We start from the raw sequence: 22,220 nt of genomic DNA on the forward strand, positions 1-22,220 counted from the left end.
GATTAGGAATGTGATTGTGTAAATTTTAGTAGATCTAGGCATATCTCTTATATTCCTATTAGAAGTTGATTACCTATTAGAAGTTGATTACCTATTAAGAGTTGTAATCCTAAAATAGTAAGGATTTTACATATCCTACCACTATAAATAAAAGCACAATGGGATGAAATAGAACACACCTCACAATTACACATCTCTCTCTTCTCTCTCTATGTGCCGCACCCCCTCTATCTCTATGGTCTTTATACAGTTCAGTAAATTATGCCTACAACAAGATTAAATTTGTAACTAAATGATATATCATCAATTAAAAATAAATACGTTAATTAACAATTAAAAAAAATAATTCAATTATCAAATTTCATATAATTTAATTTACAAACTTTAGTAACAAAATTCCCATAATAATTGCATGGAAAGTTTCAATCATCAAACATATTGGACTTCTTGTGGTGGTAACCAACACATGCACGCACTTAGAAAAAAGGAGGGAGAGATATCGTGATTTGCGCGAGGGTTACCATTGGATTCTAATTATAAAAAAATGAAATGGATGCTAACAAAACAAACAATATTTGACCAAATTAAGGGCAACTAGTGTCTTCTTAGTCAAGCAATCCTACCCGTAAATATATGTATTCCATGTTCTTGCATGTTCCGCATGCAATGCAGTTTATAATCCAATTTTCATACCCCATACCAACCAACCAACTCCATCTCTCTCTCTCTCTCTCTCCCCCTAACTTTTATTCTCGTCCTGCCACTCAGTATTATGATCTAATTGTATTCTTCTTTATTTATAAGTAAGAAGTCTTAGATTTGAATCTAATGGATGGCGAATTCGATACCAAAATTAGGTTTCATATTGTCTAGTTTAACCGAACTCCCCCCTTCTTAGGTCATCTACAACCGAAAGGACTAAAAATAGCGTCATCCTGAATTATAGCTCTGCAAAAAATATTTTTAAATGAACAGTGTCATATATTAATATATCATCTCCAACCGAAGGGGCTAAATATAGCCCCCTCGATAATTTATTAACTTTAACTTTATATTTTACCTTATTGACTAATTTAATTAAACTACCATTAGATACTTTCAATCTAATTGTTGAATTTTGAATCAATTATTGCAACTGTGGGTCCCAAAAAAGGGTTATAAGAAGGGCTACATTTGGCTATCATGATGGTTCTTTGGCTAAATAATAGCATGATGGGTTTCATAGAATTATAATCTAGCCATCGGTGGAGATGAGTTTTTTTTTTCACAAATCGAGTCATTTTTTAGCTTTTGATCCTTTGCTCTCTCCATTAAAGATGATCTTAATGTAAAATATATCATTATACTATAAAAAAAAAAATAAAAAATCCTTTTATTCTCCGGCCAGCAAGCATTTTTATATCTACCAAACTTTGTTTATATTCTATAGAAAAAGAAGGGATAAAGAGGAGGAGAGCATCAAGGAATAAGAATTTTCTTTCGTCTTTGCACAAAGCTGCACTCTACGATAAAGCCAAAAGGGGGCATATATAATTCAAGTCATCGTTAACCTTTTGCCTAAATATTAATAATTTTTTTTTGTCCATTGGCCCTCCGGGGAAAAAGAGCTTCCCATCTGATTTAAATTCTTGTGTCGTTATTTATGCTTTAATTTTTATCACGACAGAATAAACTTGCTAGTTTTTTCTTGGTGGGATTATATTTGGAAGGATTGGAAACTATAGAATCATTTAATTAATAGTTTGATGTTTTTTACTTCACTTGCTTCAGTGAACCCTAGCTAGAATAATTTATGCTATGACATGCTTTGCTTTGTTTGTGTACAACGATAATAATAATATGACTTGTTTTTGTTAATTCTGTCAAAAAATCATTATATATGCTGGTGTGAATTAAAAAATGCACATCGGGTCACTTAATATTATGATTTATTGATAATCCTTTTCACTTGTAATAAAAGGTCTTAGGTTCGATTTTTGCAAAGGTGAATTTGAACCATATTATTGCTAATCCATTATGAGGCTTAATCCACTCCGCCACCCCCTTGGTGTATATAATATCATTTATTAAAAACAAATGGATATCAAACATCTATGTGATAGTACAGAGACGGTTTTATGATTAGATGGTGAACCGTGTCAAGATAACTCCCTCTGAATCTGTCCGAAGTATCTAAATAATAGATTTCACATCAAAAACAAGATCGCCCTTTGCTTACTCCTTTTGCGTGCTCTACCTACCCCATTAGTGATGTGAAAATTACTTGACACACAAATTAAACCCTATTGATGACAATTGTAGCAAAGATGTAAGTAAGGATCGTTCTAAACTGGGGATTAACTGAGGCTGCTAATCTACTCAAATTAAACTCTAAAACACTAAACTAGACTTAAAAACACAAGAATGGACTCTATAGACTCTAAACTGACCTAAGACACTCAAATCTGCAAAACTAAGTTAAAAAGACTCGATTCTAAACCTAACAAGTGATTTGGACGAAATTAAAACTTACTTTAACTCAAAATACTAAAAGAAAACAGATTATGACTTAACTAACTCCAAACACACTTAAAAGACTCAAAACAGCACAATACTAACAATTAGACTCAAAATAGACTCTAGGGATTAAATTGGATGAATTTAAGACTAAACTGAGACTTAAACAATGTTTTTAGTCAAATTCTAACCTATATTGACTCAAAACACTCTAAATAACCTAAATTGGACAGATTCTGACCTAAAAACACTAAATAGAAAGAATGGATTGTTTTTGACAAAATTGAAGTAAAACTAAACAAAGTGCAAAACAAAGTAAGTTAAAATGAAATTGAGATGAATTCAAGGGTGAAAGACCAAAACAAAGTAAGTTAAAACGAAATTGAGATGAATTCAAGGGTGAAAGGCTAGTTAGAGGATCCCTTTCCACACATAAACATATGCAACATAAATCGATTTCCAGTATTGTTTCTTTAAACCATTAATGACAATGCCCTAAATTAATCGTGAATGCACTAATTAACTCTCAGATTTCCCTAGATTCATTGAATTGGATGAATACATGTGACAACCCAAATCATTCTTCTCAAGTTCCCTATATGAACAGCATGATAGAGATACATTCAAAGATCATTAAGTTCCATGGAAATCATAAGCATTGACAAGGCAATTATAACTATGAACTGCATGATACTCTTGCCTAGGAATTACTTAACACAATCATGACTAGCGACTTTTACTACTCATGAATATAAGTTCATAACAATTAGGTGAAATTCCCCTATATCTTAGCACCAAATTCATGCATGCAAACTAAGTGTGCACCCTTAATCGACATACAAGAACAAGTTCTCAATAAATCAGATAAGCAATCCGCATTCACAATTTATGAAACAATAACTGGAGGAAATCAATTCATATAAAACATATGTTCATGGCTTCGAATTCGCCTCTAACTAAAAAGAATTTAGTTCCACATGTTCATAACAATTGAAAAACGAATTAAATTAAACATGGAAACAAACGAAGGAAGAAAGAACTCTGAAACTCCCCAATGGATGCAGATTTGTTGCGGCACAACTCCTCATTCTCCTATGGAAAGCCACGGCAAGTCTCTCCTCTTCTCTCAAGGCTGCGGCAAAATTGAATTCCTATGATGTAGAATGAAAATGGTGTGTTGGGTGATGGATGGATGCGGCTGAATGTGTATGTGAATGAATGAAGGGGTGGTCACGAATTTTTGCTAAAAACATGTATATATAGGCTCGGCAAAACCCTAGGATAAATCAGATTAGTGTTACAACTTAGCAGATTCTAAGGATTAGGGCCTTAGGGTTCGGCACAATGAATGAAATCCACTAACGAAAGGGTTTGGCCCAATTAATTTCTGAAAATGATTTGTATAACCCAAATCCACAAGGAATAAGGCTAATATAATCAGAATCCAAGGGGAATTGGGTGAGGAAAGGTTTGGCACACATTGGAGGGAAAAGGGAATGGCTTGCAAGGCAAGGCAAAAACCTTGTATAAGGGAATAAGCACCACTTTTATAGGGTTTCTAGAAACAATGTGTTTTGTGGCTGATTTGGGACTTCTAGAAGGGAATTCTTCTAGAAATAGCTTTTAGAAATAGATATTTAGGTCCCCTTGCAGCTAGATTTAAGGTATGATGAGATTATGATAGGATAAGATAAGATAAGGTTGGTTTGGATAAGATAAGGTTGGATAAGGTTGTGGATAATGATTCCTCTTTTGAGCTGATTCCTTATCTTCTTTGTCTTGAATTTAATTTCTTCATCTCCTTATCAAATTCCTAGCCTTTTGAACTCCAAAAACATCCATCCACCTTGGCCCATACATGTGTTATCCATTTAGTGCCCAAAACTGCTCCAAAATGCTTCAAAATGCACTTTCTTGCCAACTTTGTCATTTGGACCTACAAACACACGAAAGTAGCTTAAAACACTATAATAACCACAAACTAACTATAAAAGTGCAAGAAAACAAGCTAACTAAGTCGAATAAATATGGTCCTATCAATTAGACAACTACATTATTCGAGATCCAAAATCCATTTTCGATAATTTGAAACACGAATTTGATGACCCTTTCTGCAATTTTGAATAATTTTAGACTAATATTAAGGTTGTTTGGAAAAGAAATAATTTCCGAGTTCTTGTGAATCTAGTCTAACATCTTGTTTTTGAGCTCTATTTTCATAGACTCTGTAATTGCATTTGAATTTGCACAGACAAAATGGTCTAGAGAGAGAAGGAAATGAAGGAAAGAGAAAAGACATGTGGTTTCTAGTGGCACATATGACAATGTCTTGATTTGTCGCTAGTAAATTTAATGGATGTTTAATGAATTTAACGAAAATAAGTTAAAAATGAAGCGAATTTTGAGTTTCATAGAGTAAATTGAGGACCTTTGAATTCCAGAAGGTAAAGTGGGATCAAAATTAAGTTCTAGGGAGCGCAGCTTAAAATAAACTTTATTCTAATTAGATGATATGTGATTGGTTCATTACAAAAAGGGTTTTTATTACAAATAGTCCCTGAAATTGGTTCATCCTATCAAGATGGTTCCTGAAATTGAAAATCGATAAATGTAGTCCCTGAAAATGGGTGTCACAAATCAATGTGGTCATTCTTTCACCATTCCGTAAAAAACTCTATTAAATTATGATGTACAACTTAAATGGGTTTTACAAATTTAAAAAAAAATATTTTTATGTGAATTAAAAATATTTAAATATTAAAAAATATTTTTTATTCTATTTTTTTATAATAAAAACTTAAAAAAACAAAAAAGAAGATGCAACAACCATGGTGCTTAAAGTCTTCTCCTCCTCCCCCTCCTCCGCTTCTTTCAAGCCCACCAAGTCACTCACTTTCAAGTTCAACACTTCCCGTTGAGGTTGTGTTTGGCTGCGATTACAATTGTGACGGTGACAACAAGTGATGAGAAATCTCGAATGGCAGCGTTAAACTCCCCAAGCCAATCAACATTGTTGCACTACACGGTTTTCCTTCCGCCGTTTGATGATTCGGGTCGGGTTGATTCTAAGCAGGTCATGGGCTGCACTAATAAGAACCTAAATGTAATCAGTGATTAGCTTAATCACTATTATTAGTTTAAGGTGTAAGTCAGGTTACTAGTTATTAGGCTGAGTTGGTTGAATTGTTAGAAATACCATTTGGCAGTATATGGATGTTAGGATTGTATAAAGGCACTAATGTGGTGAGTGGATGGCCAACGGTTATTTGAATATAAAAATATTATTACCAAAAAATATGAGACTCTCTCAACTTCCTTTTTCCTTCCTTCTACCGCCATTTCTGATCTAGCTTACAGGTTAAGGTCGAATTAAGGTTTGGACCATTGAGGTTCTATCATTGGTATCGCCCACTCCAATCCTTGGTTTCCCTTCTTGTATGCCCCATCACACCACCACTACACGCTTCACCGTCATGGATGAACAACTTGTTGCGCTCGAAGCAACAATGGAAACTGTCCCACACTTGATTCAGTCTTCAATCGATGTTGTATCTACCTTGTTTGCCGCTACTCTCGATTCCAAGCTCATGATCTGTTTTGAACAATTTTGTCGTGAATTGTCCTTTCAGCCCAGCCATGCCTCTTCTTCCACCGTCGATCTGTGGTTGCCGCCACCCGAGCTCATGAATCCACACACTAGGGATCCTTTACGCACTCCGCCTCATTATTTTCCTCATTTCCACGGTGTTGTTCACGAACTCGGTGACCAAGGCTCGGTTCCCCCACGCCCTCCGAGACAACATCGCGTTGATTTCCCTTATTTGGCCTACGGAGAAGATCCTATCGCTTGGATTTACAAGACTGATAAATATTTCTTCTATTATAACACTCTAGTGGATCAAAAGGTGGTCACAGCTTCGTTTCATCTGGAACAGGAGGCTCTGTAATGGTTTAAATGGTGAGACTGTTTACACACTACGCCAAGCTATGAAGAGTTTACAAAGGCTTTCTGTGCAGAATTTGGCCCTTCCGAGTTCGAGGATATCACCGAAACACTTTTCAAGTTGCACCAAACAAGTACCCTCAAGGACTATATACTTGAATTTCGGAAGTTGGCAAATCAACCTTCGGATATAGGTCCTGTATTATTGAAGAGTTGCTTTTTGGGAAGATTGAAACATGAGTTGAAGTATAATGTTAAATTGCTCAAACCCCTTATTGTGCATGATGTTATACCAATTGCAGTCCAACTTAATGCTAAAATACGCGAGTTAAAGGGTGGTACTGGTAAATGTGCCTCTACTACTAAACCTCCTCCTGCCACTATTCCTAGGCCTAGACCTACTACTCTCTCTGTGAAGAAGTTGTCCACTAAAGAGATCCATAGGAAACAAGAGTGAGGGCAGTGTTGGTTCTGTGATAAGAAGTGGGTTCCGGGTCATAAATGTCGATACAAGCAACTTCAATTGATGGATGTGGTTGACAGTGAAGATGGTCTAATAGTTGAGGATTGTGACCTTCCCTCGGATCTTAACAATATGAAGCTGAGTGAGTGTGCATTTTATGGCACAACATCTAAACAGACCATTCAAACTATGAAGATGGATGGGAAGCTTACTAACCAATCCATTTGCATCCTCTTAGACTTTGGCAGTAGTCACAATTTCATAGATTCTAGATTGGTAAAGAAGCTTGGATGGCAAGTGAATGATCAGAAAACTTTTGAAGTGATGATTGCAGATAGGGGTAAGGTTAAAGGGCAACGATGTTGCAAAAATACCTCTTATCCATATGAAACTACCATTGTACCACAGATCTATTTTCCCTTCCCTTAGGAGGGTGTGATGTGGTGTTGGGAGTGCAGTGGTTATCCACTATCAGTCTAGTGTTGTGGGATTTTTAATTAATGACTATGGAGTTTTCTAAGCTGGGTCAACAATTTAAATTGTATCATCATGCTAGTGAGAGGCCATTGGTGCAGGAAATGAGTCTCTAACATTTGGATAAGGAATGTTATGGGTCCAATTTGGGCATGCTGCTCTATTCAATCTGTGATGAGAAACTAAAAGCTGCTGAATTGTCTCCTATACAATTGGGTGAATTGCAGAATCTCTTGGCAAAATTTAAGGAGATATTTGTAGTCCCAACTGTGTTGCCTCCAGTACAAGAACACGATCACAAAATACCATTGGTCCATGGAGCAAAACCACCTAACATTCGACCATGTCATTATGGGCCCTTGCAGAAAAATGAAATTTAGAAAGTTGTGGCTGAATTGTCACAAGGCAGTTTTATTAGGTCGAGCTGTAGTCTTTTCTCTTTTCATGTGCTATTGGTAAGGAAAAAGGAAGGCACATGGAAGATGTGCATGGACTATAGAGAGTTGAATGCATTGACCATTAAAGACAAATATCTGATTCCATTGATTGATGATCATTTGGATGAATTGCATGGGTCCAGCTATTTTTCTAAGTTGGATTTAAGGTCGGGGTATCACCATATCAGAATGAGATCTGACAATATTGAAAAAACAGCCTTTGGGACTCATGAAGGCCACTATGAGTTCCTAGTAATGCCTTTTGATCTCACCAATGCCCCAGCCACTTTCCAAAGTTTGATGAATGACTTATTTCGGCCCTATCTTAGAAAGTTTGTACTGGTTTTTTTATGATATTCTAGTCTATAGTAAAATTGGACAGATTACTTACAGCAATTGAAATAGGTTTTTTAGATCTTATAGATGAATCACTTGTTCCTCAAGAAACAAAATTGTGTTTTTAGTCAGAGTTGTGTGGAGTACTTGGGACATATTGTATCTAAGGAGGGTGTTGCTGCATATCCTAGTAAGTTGAGGGCTATATCCGAATTGCCTATTCCCAAAAATGTGAAGCAACTTAGAGGGTTCTTGGGTTTAACAGGATACTACAGGAAGTTTGTTCCTGGTTATAGGAGAATTTGTCAGCCTTTATATAACCTCACTAAGAAGGATAGGTTCAAGTGGGATGTGGCAGCTGAGGAAGCTTTTAAAAACCTCAAGGGCATTATGGCATCATCTCAGGTTCTAACTTTGCCGGATTTTTCAATTCCATTTGAAATCGAATGTGATGCCTTAGAAGTGGGAATTGGAGCTGCCCTACAGCAAATAGGGAGACCTATAGCCTTCACTAGCTAAACACTCAGACTAAGAAATCAAGCCCTTTCTACTTATGAAAGGGAACTCATTGCCATTATGTATGCAGTCAAGAAATGGCACAATTACTTACAAGGAAGACACTTCATTATTAAAACAGATCACAGTAGTTTGAAATACTTTCTGAGTCATAGAGCTAACACAGCTTTCCAACAAAAATGGGTTGCCAAGTTATTGGGTTATGATTATGAAATCCAATACAAACATGGGAGGGACAATATAATGGCAGAAGCCCTCTTAAGGGTGCAGAATCCTGAAAATGTTATGGAGACTATTGAAAATATTGGAGAGCTCACTGCCATCATATATCCTTACTTTGGGTGGTTAGATGAGTTAAGAAGAGACAATGAGAATGATGAGTGGATCAAGCAGAAACTACAAGAGGTCACAATGCTTAAGTCTCAAGAAACAAAAAGACCCTAACTCCAAAGTGTCCAAATTCCACATAGACAATGGCTTCTTGAAATACAATTTCAGGGTTGTACTTAGTCCAGTGTCTTCTTGGAGAAAAAATGTGATTGAGGAACACCACTTAACCCCAATTGCAAGCTATCAAGGAATATTGAAGACTTATTAAAGGGTTAAAAGAGGTTTCAATTGGCAAGGAATGAAGGCAGATATCAAACAATTTGTGGTAGAGTGTCAGGTGTGGGAAATGAACAAATATGAAACAATTGCTTCCCGAGGATTGTTACAACCTCTTCCCATACCAAAGCAAATCTGGATTGATATAAGTATGAATTTTATTGTGGGGTTACCTCCATGCTAAGGCAAGACAGTGATAATGGTAGTAGTGGACAGATTGTCAAAGTATGGGCATTTTGTTGCCTTAGCTCATCCCTATTCTGCAACTATGGTGGCACAGTTGTTTGTGGATCATATATTTAAGTTTCATGGCATGCTTACAAGCATTGTGAGTGACATAGACCTTATCATTCTCAGTAATTTCTAGAAAGAATTTTTCAAACTACAAAGATCAAAGTTGAATATGAGCTCTGGATATCATCCCTAGAGCAATGGGCAAACTAAAGTATTAAACATGTATTTTGTGGGATTACAACCAAAGAAGTGGGTGCAATGGCTAGTTTGGGCTGATTGGAGCTATAATAACTCATATCACACTGCATCTAAGTCTACCCCATTTGAGCTTGTGCATGGCTTCCTTCCTGCTCACATTGCTGCCTATGAACTCGGCGCTGCAAAATTGGACATAATGAAGAAAGGGTTAATGGAGAGGGACAAGATGTTGGCACTTCTGAAAAGCAACTTGGAGATGGCACAAAACCGCATGAAGGTCCAAGCTAATAAGCACAAAACTGAAAGGGAGTTCTCTGTGGGTGATTTTGTGTTCTTAAAGTTAGTTCCTTACCAGCTACAAGCACTAAAAATACACTTTCATCACAAACTGCAACCTAAATATTTTGGTTCCTTTGAAGTCTTGGAGAGAATTGGGAAAGTAGCTTACAAGCTCAAGTTACCAGGCAATACCAAAATTCATCCAGTGTTCCATGTTAGTGTTCTAAAGAAGCACTTGGGAGAGCAAATTGTGTCTACTGTGACCATTCCAAAAGAAGGGCTTAAACCAAACACAATGAAAGAACCAATGGTTGTGTTGCAGAGAAAGGTTTACAAAAAGGGAAATACAGCTGGAGTGCAAGTGTTGGTGCAGTGGAAGAATCAGGATATTGCGGCAACTACACGAGAGGATTATGATGAGTTTAAGTTGCAGTTCCCATATTTCAGTTTCTAACCTTGAGGACAAGGTTTTTAAGGGAAGGGTAAATGATAAGAACCTAAATGTAATTAGTGATTAGCTTAATCACTATTATTAGTTTAAGGTGTAATTCGAGTTACTAGTTATTAGGCTGTGTTGGTTAAATTGTTAGAAATACCATTTGGCAGTATATGGATGTTAGGATTGTATAAAGGCACCAATGTGGGGAGTGGATGGCCAACAATTATTTGAATAAAAAATATTATTACTAAAAAATAGGAGACTCCTTCCACTTCCTTCTTCCTTCCTTCCACCGCCATTTCTGATCTAGCTTGCAAGTTAAGGTCGAATTAAGGATTGGACCATTGAGGTCCTATCATGCACGGCCTGGGTATGGCTATAGGCCGAGATGGATGATGAGGGCAAGATGAGATTTACGGCTGATAGCGATTCCGAAATCACCAGGGAGTGGTGTGTGGGTCAAAACCGACATCTCGTCATTACTCAGTGTGGGATTGCCGGGCGCACATAGGAAGCATCTTATTCTCTTTTTTTTTCCTTTTTTTTTTATTTCCAAGTTTTTAATAATAAAAAATTTAAAATTTTTTATTTTTATTATATAATTATTTTTAATCTACATGAAAATAATTAATTAAGTTTATGGGATCCAATTATGTTCCACATCAGCATATAACAGAATTTTTGACAAAATTGTGACGGAATGACCACATTGATTTGCGACACCTAATTTTAAGGACTACATTGATCGATTTTTAATTTCAAGGACCATCTTGATGAGGTGGCTTAATTTCAGAGATCATTTATGATAAAAACCCTTAAAAAATACATTGTATTCTAAAAATCCCAGGAACATCTCATATATCCATGAAACATGAAATGGTACCCCTATGATTCCTCTAGACTTAGATCAATTTTGACCATCTTGATGAGGTGGCTTAATTTCAGAGACCATTTATGATAAAAACCCTTACAAAAAGACATTGTATTCTAAAAATCCCAGGAACATCTCATATATCCATGAAACATCAAATGGTACCCCCATGATTCCTCTAAACTTGTAAATTTTGTTGGTTGCGTAAAAAAAATCTTAAAATTTCTTGTACGCTCATTAAAACTTAGATTGACTGCAACATGGGTAAGGCAACTTTATTGTTGCAACACAATATTAGATTTCAAACGTACAATTTCTAAATCTCGCAACAAAAACTACGAAAGCTAACCAAAAGTAGTAATCATTTTTCAATACGCAATCTTCTAGGACGAGAGAAAAACCTCTTTTGCTTTTTATTTCATCATGAGATCAAGGAATCACCCATAAATATATATATATCCTCTCAACCACCAACACCACTATTGCAATTTCCATCAAGACCAACACCCCAAAATTGTCGCTTTCGCCGCTGCCACACACTCTCACTCGCAACCATCATTGTTTCCACGATCACCCCCACCGTCATGCCTCTTCCACCCCAACGACACTTCCATCACATCCTCCCCCCCCCCCCCACTACAAATGTCACCCAATCAAGAGCAGAGTCAAACTTCAACTTGACGTGGTTCTGTGAAGACATCAAAATTTTGGTGAAATAATGTTCACCAACAAATTAAATTTTGACTCACTAGAGCTTATGCGGCACACATCATAGGTCTCACCAAATTGCACACATTGCATGTGACTCATTAAAGCTGTATGAGTCATCAAAAATGACACGTGTCAACATCTGGTGTTATGCAAAAGAATTACCAAATTAAGTTAATGGTAGAAACAGTTAAGGAATTATCTTTTAATTAACTTTTATTAAATCAAAATATAAATCATGTCAATTAAATTATTTGGTAAATTTACCAGGTTAAATTATTTGGTTAATAACAAATATGTTGTGGTCTATTTTATCTGACAAGTTTAGGATGGCGGCGACAAGGAGAAGAGAGAGAGATGTGTTTGTATAATTGTAAAGGAATGTGTGTGTGTTTATCCCTCCTACATTGTGCCTTTATTTATAGTAGTAAAAGGAGAAAAGATATTCCTTCTTCCCCAAGGAATACAAGATACAATAGGAAAGGATAACTAGAATAAAATCTAATCTAGGATTTACACAATCACACTTAAACTAGGAATGTTTACAACACTCCCCCTTAAGTGTGTAAATACTCAAGGTAGATTTAACATCATGCAGAAGTTGAGGAAGTCGACTCATCAGCATTGATTCTAAGGAACAACACTTATTCTCAATAAGGTAGGAACTTGCATAAGTAATAAGTCTCACTAAAAAACCCAAAGGCTATGGCAAAAAACCGAGGAGGGACAAAATCCATAGTCTAAGGAAAAATGTGTAAGAAATGCAAAGTCAAAAGAAACGACTACGGGACGTCATCATGGATATGACCAGCCCAAGGTGGGTGCCTCGTTAAAACCTAGTTGGGTAGCAATAAACCCAATGGGAAAAATGCTCCTAATCATAAGGAAAAAGAGTACATTAAGATCAAGCAAGTATCTATAGGATACCCCCCTGAGTTTGACACAATTCCAAAGAGAAATAGCAAAGTTACAACTCATAAAGTTTACACATACCAATTAACAAGTTTCTGAAACGTCGTCTTCAACAGTGATTTGGTGAAGAGTCGGCCATATTCTGTTATGAACGGATTTGCGTGACTTCAATCTTCTGATACTCTTATTGTTGATATGAAAAGAAAAATTTTGGCGCAATGTGATTGTTGTTGTCTCTTTTTATGTAACCTTTCTTGAGCTATTCAATGCAAGCTGTGTTGTATTCAAAGATCATCGTCGGGACATCAACAGCAGGATAAAGATCGCAGAAGCTTCGAATATGGCCCATAACTACTCTCATCCAAAAGCATTCCCTGAGTTGCTTCATGTAAGGCGAGAATTTTAGCATGGTTAGACGAAATGGCAACTAAGGTCTATTTAGTTGACCTCCAAGATATTGCGGTACCTCCAAAGGTAAAGACATTACCCGTTTGAGAACGCGCCTTGTGCGGATCAGATAAGTATCCTGCGTCGACATAACCAATAAGGCGAGAATTAACTCGAGGAGCAGAAGGTGCATCATCACTCAAGGATCCGTAGGGATAGAACAAGCCCAAATCCGTAATACCCTTAAGGTAACAAAAGATGTCTTTCATGCCAGTCCAGTGTCTACGTGTTAGCGCATTACTATATCTTGCGAAAAGATTAACAACGAAAGGATGTCGGGTCTAGTGCATTAAGCTAAGTACAATAAAGCGCCTATCGCACTTAGATAAGGAACTTCAAGCTCCAAAATCTCTTCATCATCCTCCTTCAGATGGAAGGGATCTCGTTTTGTATCAAGCGATCAAACGACCATAGGAATACTTGAAGGCTTCGCTTTATCCTTATTAAAGCGGAGCAACACCTTCTGGGTGTAGTTCTATTGATGTACTAGGATTCCATCTGAAAAATGCTCTATCTCGAGACTGAGATAGTATCAAGTCTTACCTAGATCTTTCATCTCAAATTCCGACTTTAAGTGTGAGATAGTTCTCTCGAGCTCTTCAGAAGTTCTAATGAGGTTCACGTCATCGACATGTACTGCAACAATCGCAAATCCAAAATGTGACTTCTTAATGAACACACAAGGGCATAGTTCATTGTTTACATATCCCTGACTAGTCAAATACTCACTCAGACGGTTATACCACATTCTTCCGAATTGTTTCAAACTGTAGAGTGAACCCCTCAGCCGAATTGAGAGTATGTTTCGGGGTTTGGAAATATTTAAACCAGTCAATGTAAGTCTTTCAGGAACTTTCATATAGATTTTCGTATCAAGATCCCCATAGAGATACGCAGTTACTAAGTCCATCAGCTGCATATCTAGTTTTTTAGAAACTACCAAACTGATAAGGTAGCGAAAAGTAATCACATCCATAACGGGTGAATAAGTTTCGTCATAGTCAATCTCGGGGTGTTATGACAAGCCTTATGCAACAAGATGAGCTTCGTAACACACAATTTTGTTCTTCTCATTAAGCTTCCAAACGAAAACCTACTTGTAGCCAACGGACTTCACATGTGGAGAAGTAGGAGCTACAGGTCCAAACAACTTACGTTTCGTAAGCGAATTGAGTTAATCTTGGATTGCTTGTTTCCAGTTTGACCAATCAGTTATACGTCGACATTCATTAACAAAACACGATTCAATGTCATCACTCAACATGATCTCAGTAGCGACTGCAAATGCTAATACATCGTCGACCATCATCTCATTTCTACGCCACACATCATCTACGATTCTCGGGAGGAGGATTCGTCTCTTCAATGACGCTTCCATAATCTAGAATTTCCTCATGAGTTAGATAGAATGAGTAAGTGATAGTTGGATTCACGGTAGGCTCTTCAGGACCTTGTGTCATGGTTTTCCTCTTCCGAGGGTGTGAATCATTTGAACTAAAGGGTTTGCCACGCTTTTATGTAGGGGCAGATGGTTGGCTAGTCGCTAATGTACGTGGATCACCAAGATTGGCGTCTAGGGCTTCCAGGAGGGTAGTTCGTCATACATTTGGTACATTCATCTTTGCAGGCGTATTCGTAGCTGGAATGTATGATTTTGTCACACGCGCTAGATCGGTGAAAGCATCTGGCATGCTTTGGAGATCTAATATGCATTGTACTTCAGTTTCAGATTGAGTAGTGCGGGGATCTAAATGAGACAAAATATGAGTCGTCCACAATCATTCACGTCGTTCTTCAACAATGTTGACGTTCTTATCTCCCCCTAACGACGGGAAAACTATTTCATAAAAGTGACAATCCGTGAAACGAGCGGTAAATAGATTGCCTGTCAAAGGTTCTAAGTAACAAATAATCGAAGGAGAATCATATCCGACATAGATTTCCATCATTTGCTAAGGCCCCTTTTTGTATGTAAGGGCGGCGAGATCGGCATATATACCGTACAACCAAAAATGCGCAGATGCGATATGTCGGGTTCGTATCCAGTAACCAACTGAAGGGCACTAAATGGTTATGTCGCAACAGGCCTCATGCAGACCAACTTTGATGTGTGCAATATTGCATGGCCCCAAGCAACGATCGGGAGCTTTGTACGTATGACCAACGCTCAAGCAATCATTTGTAAGCGCTTAATGAAAACCTCTGCCAGACCATTTTGGGTGTGAACATTGGGTACAGGATGTTCAACTTCAACCCCAACCAACATGCAATAGTCATCAAAAGTTTTAGATGTGAATTCTCCAGCATTATCCAATCGAATAGATTGGATTGGATAATCAGGGTGGTGAGCCCTAAGCTTGATAATGTGAGCCAACAGTTTGGAGAATGCAGCGTTTCTTGTGGACAACAAGCACACGTGTGACCAACGTGTGAAAGTGTCAACCAAAACCATAAAGTATCTAAATGGTCCGCAATGAAGGTGAATCGATCCACAAATGTCCTCCTTAATCCATTGTAGAAAAATGGGAGGATTCGAACGAATCTTGTCATAAGAAGGCTTAGTAATAAGCTTTCCCATAGAACATGTTTGACATGCGATTCCTTGGATCAAACCTAAACTTCGGGTTAATGGATGTCCGTGTGAAGATTTGAGGATACGGCGCATTGTTATTCGTCCAGGATGTCCCAAATGATCATGCCAAAGTGTAATTTCATGCGCGGTCCCAGTAGTAGGCCCGGCCACATAGTGGCATTCAATGGGGCGTATGGTCATAGTATACAGACCACTTAAGATATGCTCCATTTTCTCTAGAATACGTTTCTGGCCATATTCGTAGGAAGTTATGCATATACATTTAACTCCGTTTTCTATGTGGGTTTCAGCGTGGTAATTGTTATCTCTAATGTCCTTGAAACTTAACAACATTCTTCTGGAACGTGGAGAATAGAGTACCTCAGAAATGGTCAAGATTATACCATTTGACAACATTATACGGGCCTTACCATATCCTTTTATCAGGTTGGATGGGCCTGAGAGGGTTGTCAGAGGTGTTCATGCAAAACTATGTGTATGGTTACACTATCTGCCAGACAACTAACTTTCCTACTAGTCATACCTAGAATGAAAAATTAATTTGAAGCAGTCACTTGCATAAAAGTTTTGAAAAACAAATATCAATTCAAAATAATTTCATTTATTCAAGGATGGTAATTAATTAAAACTTAATATCCAAAAACAAATCACCAACAAATAATCCAAACATAAAGGAAACTTGTTCAAAAATCAACCAAAAACAAGGAGGTTTCATCCACTAGGTGGAATTCGGCCCCAATTGTCTTATTTCAACTAAAAATAAGTCTATGTCTAAGATTCTAATCTTCCATAGGGCCGGTATCCTCCTGAAATCAGAAACCTCTATCTTTGTAGTCTCCGATTGGGCCACTTGCATGAAGTTTGATTCAAACTTCTTATGATGAGAATGATATTCATCTACAACCTTCTTGGGAGCTCGGCAAACACAAAACCAATGGTCCTTTGAACCACAGTGATAGCACATATCCGCATCCATGGTTTCAAGTGCTTTGCCCTTATTCTTGAAGTTCGAGGCCTTGGGAGCAAGGTTTTAGCGCTTCTGGGCTTTGTTTCCTCCCTTGGATGGGCCTTGACTCTGTTGACCTTGGTGGGATAGCTTCTGGCCACCCTTACCACGCCTCTTTTGCCATTTTGGGCATTAGTTGGTGTTATAATGTGCTTCAGGCACTGCAATCCCCCTAGTTGGTCGAGCTTGATGATTCTTCATCAATAATTGGTTTTGCTTTTCAGCGAAAAGTAAAACAGATATCAAATCCGAGAACTTAGTGAAATTCTAAGCTCTATATTGTTGCTACAGGATAATATTAGAAGCAGAGAAGGTTGAATATGTCTTCTCCGAGAGATCCTCTTAAGTCAAAGTTTCATTGCAAAACTTGAGAAGTGATCGAATTTGACAAACTTCATAATTATATTCATTCACGGACTTAAAGTCTTGGAAGCGCAAGTGCTGGCAGTCATGTCTTGCTTCAGGCAAGAATATGTTCTTTTGGTGATCAAAACGATTAGCCAAAGTGACCCATAGTGTACGTGGATCCTCCTCAGCAAGATACTCAGTTTGCAAAGCGTTATAGATATGTCTTCGAATGAAGATCATAGTAGTGGCTTTTTCAGCTTCGCCAATAGGCTCGTCCGTTACTTCTTCAATGGCAGGACGTAAGTTCTTTATAGTAAGGTGGAGCTTCACATCTTGGATCCACTTAAGGTAGTTCCTTCTAAAGACCTCTAAAGTGGTGAAATCGAGTTTGTTCAAATTCGACATCTTCCTATCACAAAATAGATGGACAAGATGTGGTTAGTGTAATGGAGAAAAAAAAAATTTAATCCATTCACATAGGAGTAGAACATGCAGGTTCTAATAGACATGTTTTGGTTTAATCTTGCATGAAAAGCTACGGGTTTTCATGGGTGATGTTTTTAAATGAAAACCTTCAGGTTTTCAAAAAAGGCATATATATAAGAAACTTCAAGTTTCAAAATAATTATGAACTTTAGATTCATATATTCCTACAGGCAAACATAAATATATACAAAAAATATGCAACAAGAATATGCAAAATACAATTTGTAGGTCTAAAAATTTAATTGAATTTAATTATTTGGACTTTGAGCCAAATTAAAGTGTGGGTAAAAAAAATATAAAACCCATTTGGCCTAAAATAGTTAGGCAAATAAAGCTCGGGGCCCAAAAGAAAAATATAAGCCCACATGGTGGCTTAATAACATGGTGTCATGCGAGCAAGGCCCAAAATTGGGCTAGGGTGTCTCGAGGAGGAGGGGGTTGCTGGCCCACAGGGAGAGGAGAAAACAAGGGGGCTACGAAAGGCACGCCCTAAAAAAAACACTGGCCGCTAAAAAGCTGACCCCTAAAAGCGAGCCCAAAAATTTTCATTTTTTTTTCTTTCTCACTGGCTAGGAGAGACTGTTTGGGCCGGCGAAACTCCAAAACCCAATAATGGAAATTGGAAGCAGGCTAAGAAAGGGAGCCCAAGAAGGGCTCGGGTTTTGGAACCAAAACACCCCAGCGTGTGCTGGGTGCATTTCGCCAGAGAAGAACGCCGGACCTGTCACTCCTGGCAGCGGTCTGGGGTTCGTTAGTGACTCGGGTTGAGTCATGGTGGTCGTTGACGACCATAGTGGTGAACGGAGATGATATAATCTCAACGTTATACCAACCAAACCCTAGAAAATTTGAATCGGATTTTCCACAAAATTCTGATGAAATTCAAGTGAATGTCGGTTCAATTTCCAACGTGGGACGACTTCTGGTCCTTAGCGACATGAACCAAAGGTTCAAGGCAGTGGCTGCAGGCCATGCCGTTGTCGATGTGGACGGGGACACCATGAAAGGTGTCAAGTTTTATAGGTTTGAATGGGTTGAAGCTTCTGGCTCCATGAGGAACCCATCTTCATGATGGTGGTCACGGGTTCGAAAGAACCCAAGGTTTCACCTCTTTTTTCTTTTAATTTGTTTTTCAATTCAATTCAATTATATGCATATTCAAAACAATAATATGTCAATGGAATTCAATTTGATACATATACAAATATATTTGATGCAATTCATAACCAATATCAAATTCGCATAATTCAACAATTATGATTATGAGGCATACACAATTTATGTAGAATCTAAAATTCGTAAAACGTAAAGTTGGGTCATGCATCATGGTGAATGTTCATGCTATCATGGCTGCAAAAATATCGAGATAAAAATTGTTGTTTTGAAAGAACCTGATTGCGTGATGATATGGATGAACTGGTTTGATGAAGAAAATTTCTTTTACGTCAGATTCCTAAGCGTAGCAGTAGGAGCGTGCTAATAACATGTTGTGGTCTATTTTATCTGACAAGTTTAGGATGGCCGGCGGCAAGGAGAAAAGAGAGAGATGTGTTTGTAGAATTGTAGAGGAATGTGTGCGTTGTTATCCCTCCTACATTGTGCCTTTATTTATAGTAGTAAAATGAGAGAAGATATTCCTTCTTCCCCAAGGAATACAAGATACAATAGGAAAGGATAACTAGAATCAAATCTAATCTAGGATTTACACTATCACACTTAAACTAGGAATGTTTACAACAAAATCAAATTCCTTGATCTAATTTAATCCACATACGATTAATTTACCAAGTTATTTGATTTGGTTTACCAAATTATTTGATTTGGTTGACTTTAATTAAATCAAAATATAAATCATGTCAATTAAATAATTTGATTAATTTACCAAGTTAATATCCAATCAAGTTCAAACCAAGCTTTAGTCAAGATAATTCTTGGAGACAAATTCCATAAATCAATGCCCGACAAATAAATTGATTCAATACAAAGAATCATGAAGATGCCTATAAATAGGGCACTCTATGACAAAGAAGGGAAGCTCAAATACGCTACAAACTCAGAAGATTTAAAAAACTCCTTGCATTCTTCATCACTCTCGTGAAACTACCAAACACCTTGCAACAAGTGGGTACTATTTGGTTCCAACAAAACTCATTATATCTAGAAATGTAAATCCCGTTATCTAAATTTCATAATTTTGAAATTCTTTAGTGCTTTTAAAATCATCATCTAAACCCATAGGAACTATTTGTTTGATGTTATGCAACAAGCAGAAGTATGGCTAACAAAGAATCAAGAGTGTTGATGCACAAAACCGGAGGTCTTGGAACAACGTAGATCCGACCGTGAATCTGCAAGTAATGTAAATAACACAAGATGTATCGTGGTTCACCCCAAGGTTTGGGCTACGTCCACACTGATTATGTATTTATCTGAGAGAGAGAGAGAGCTCTGAGAGTGAGCTTGAGGGGGTGAGGAGCCTTAGGAATTGGCCTCTGAAATGGCTTCCCCCAATTGTGAGGGTGATGGGTACTTTTATAGAATAAGGACTCCTCACTTATTACACATTTGCCCTTTCCTTTATCACATAATTACATTTACGAGGCCCTAAATATGGTATAAACAGTAGTCCCCTAAGTCTTCAGTTAAGAGAGTCTTTTGGCTGGAGACTTGAAATTCAGTCCATGTGTGGGCCGAAGTAACTAGATGTCGTCTAGAATTGATGCTCGATATGAGGCGATGCCTAATCTGAAATGATGTTCAACTAGAAGTAGCACATGTTGCGAGGCCGTTCTGTTTGTGGCTTATGTTGCCTTGGTTGGCTCGGCTTGTGGTGTTTGAAGGTGAGGGAGTCCCTTTTATAGTATAAGGGATCACTCCTCAATACATAAATGATGGGCTAGAGTTGATGCTCGAGGGGAGGCGGTTGCTCAGTAGGCGGCGATGCTCTCTAATGATGGTGAGGCAGTCCCTTTTATAGAATAAGGGCTTGCTCATCAATACATAAATATGGGCTAGAGTTGATGCTCTCTAATGGTGGTGAGGGAGTCCCTTTTATAGAATAAGGGTTCGCTCCTCAATACATAAATATGGGCTAGAGTTGATGCTCTCTAATGGTGGTAAGGGAGTCCCTTTTATAGAATAAAGGCTCGCTTCTCAGTACATGAATAATGGGCTAAGTCCCCCAAGTATTGTTCATAAGGCCCAATTTATGGTACATAATGTAGTCCCCTAAGTATTCGGTCAATAGAGTCTGTTGGCTAGAGACTTCAAATTGAATCCATGTATGGGCCGAAGTGGCGGTTGTTCGGAGGCAATATTTGTATGCCTTGCACTGAAGCTTTATAAGTGAAGCTTTATGAGTGAGGCTTTGAAGCTGGAGCTCTGTAAATGAAGCTTTTGAAGCTAGAGCTTTTGTAAATAAAGCTTTTGAAGCTATAGCTCTGTAAATGAAGCTTTTGAAGCTGATTGACATGAGTGATGCTCATGAATGTTTGATTGACATGAGTGATGCTCATGGATGTTGACATGAGTGGTGCTCATGAATGTTGACATGAGTGATGCTCATGAATGTTTATGTATGATTGATATGAGTGACGCTCATGAATGTTTATGTATGATTGACATGAGTAATGTTTATGTATGATTGACATGAGTAATGCTCATGTATAATATGAAGTACTGGCATACTTTTGTTCACCTGGTTGGTGGCATGAAGGAGAGTACGGGTTGTACATTTCATCACCTGGTTGGTGGCATGAATGGCTAGTTGCCAAATGGTATTAAAGTACAGGTTGTACATTTCATCACCTGGTTGGTGGCATGAATGGCTAGTTGCCAAATGATATTAGAGTCCGGGTTGTACATTTCATCACCTGGTTGGTGGTAATAGCGGCGGGTTGCCGAATAATTTTGAAGTACTGAGCGTACTTTTGATCGCTTGGTTGGAGCTATTTTGGGCTTATGGGCCTTCGCCCTCTACACAACATTCCAGCCCATTTATTTTGGGCTTTGCCTTTTTTTTTTTTTTTAATTATTACCCTCTAATGGGGTTTATATAGATGTCTCTAAAAGATAAGAAAAATACATCACATCATATAAAAACAAGAAAAGCAAATCACATCATTATGATGGGATGTTTATTCCTTGCTTTTGCTTTCTCTTTTGCTTTCTCGCTTTTGTTTCTGTTTCCCACTACGCATCTGTCTCTCCACCTACATCCTCTCTAGCAGACTTGTTTATTGCTTTTGCAGACTTGCTTTACTTTTTCTTTTCATTTTCTGCTTTCTTCTTTTGCACCGCACTCTCTCAGTCTCAGTCTCTGCTTTGCATGTGCACCCAAGGTCATTTTTTTCTTTTCTCAGAAAATGATTTCACATGGCTACCACCCTTCGCTTGATCCTCGGATTCCGTGAAGATGAGATCTGCATC

At 37.7% G+C, this 22,220-nt stretch overlaps 1 protein-coding gene across 1 annotated transcript; it reads left to right on the top strand.

The window, feature by feature from the left end:
• Positions 1-8,236: 8,236 nt before the first annotated feature.
• Positions 8,237-8,668, top strand: LOC126592158 (uncharacterized mitochondrial protein AtMg00860-like). Its single transcript, XM_050257904.1, has one exon. The coding sequence runs from the start codon at positions 8,237-8,239 to the stop codon at positions 8,666-8,668; it is 432 nt and encodes a 143-aa protein (XP_050113861.1).
• Positions 8,669-22,220: the final 13,552 nt, after the last annotated feature.

The sequence above is a fragment of the Malus sylvestris genome, chromosome 12 (genome assembly GCF_916048215.2).
Source record: "Malus sylvestris chromosome 12, drMalSylv7.2, whole genome shotgun sequence".
In the NCBI taxonomy this organism is placed as follows: domain Eukaryota; kingdom Viridiplantae; phylum Streptophyta; class Magnoliopsida; order Rosales; family Rosaceae; genus Malus; species Malus sylvestris.

Coding starts and splice junctions, on each gene's coding strand:
- LOC126592158 (XM_050257904.1), top strand. CDS start 8,237: ATGAATCACTTGTTCCTCAAGAAACAAAATTGTGTTTTTAGTCAGAGT.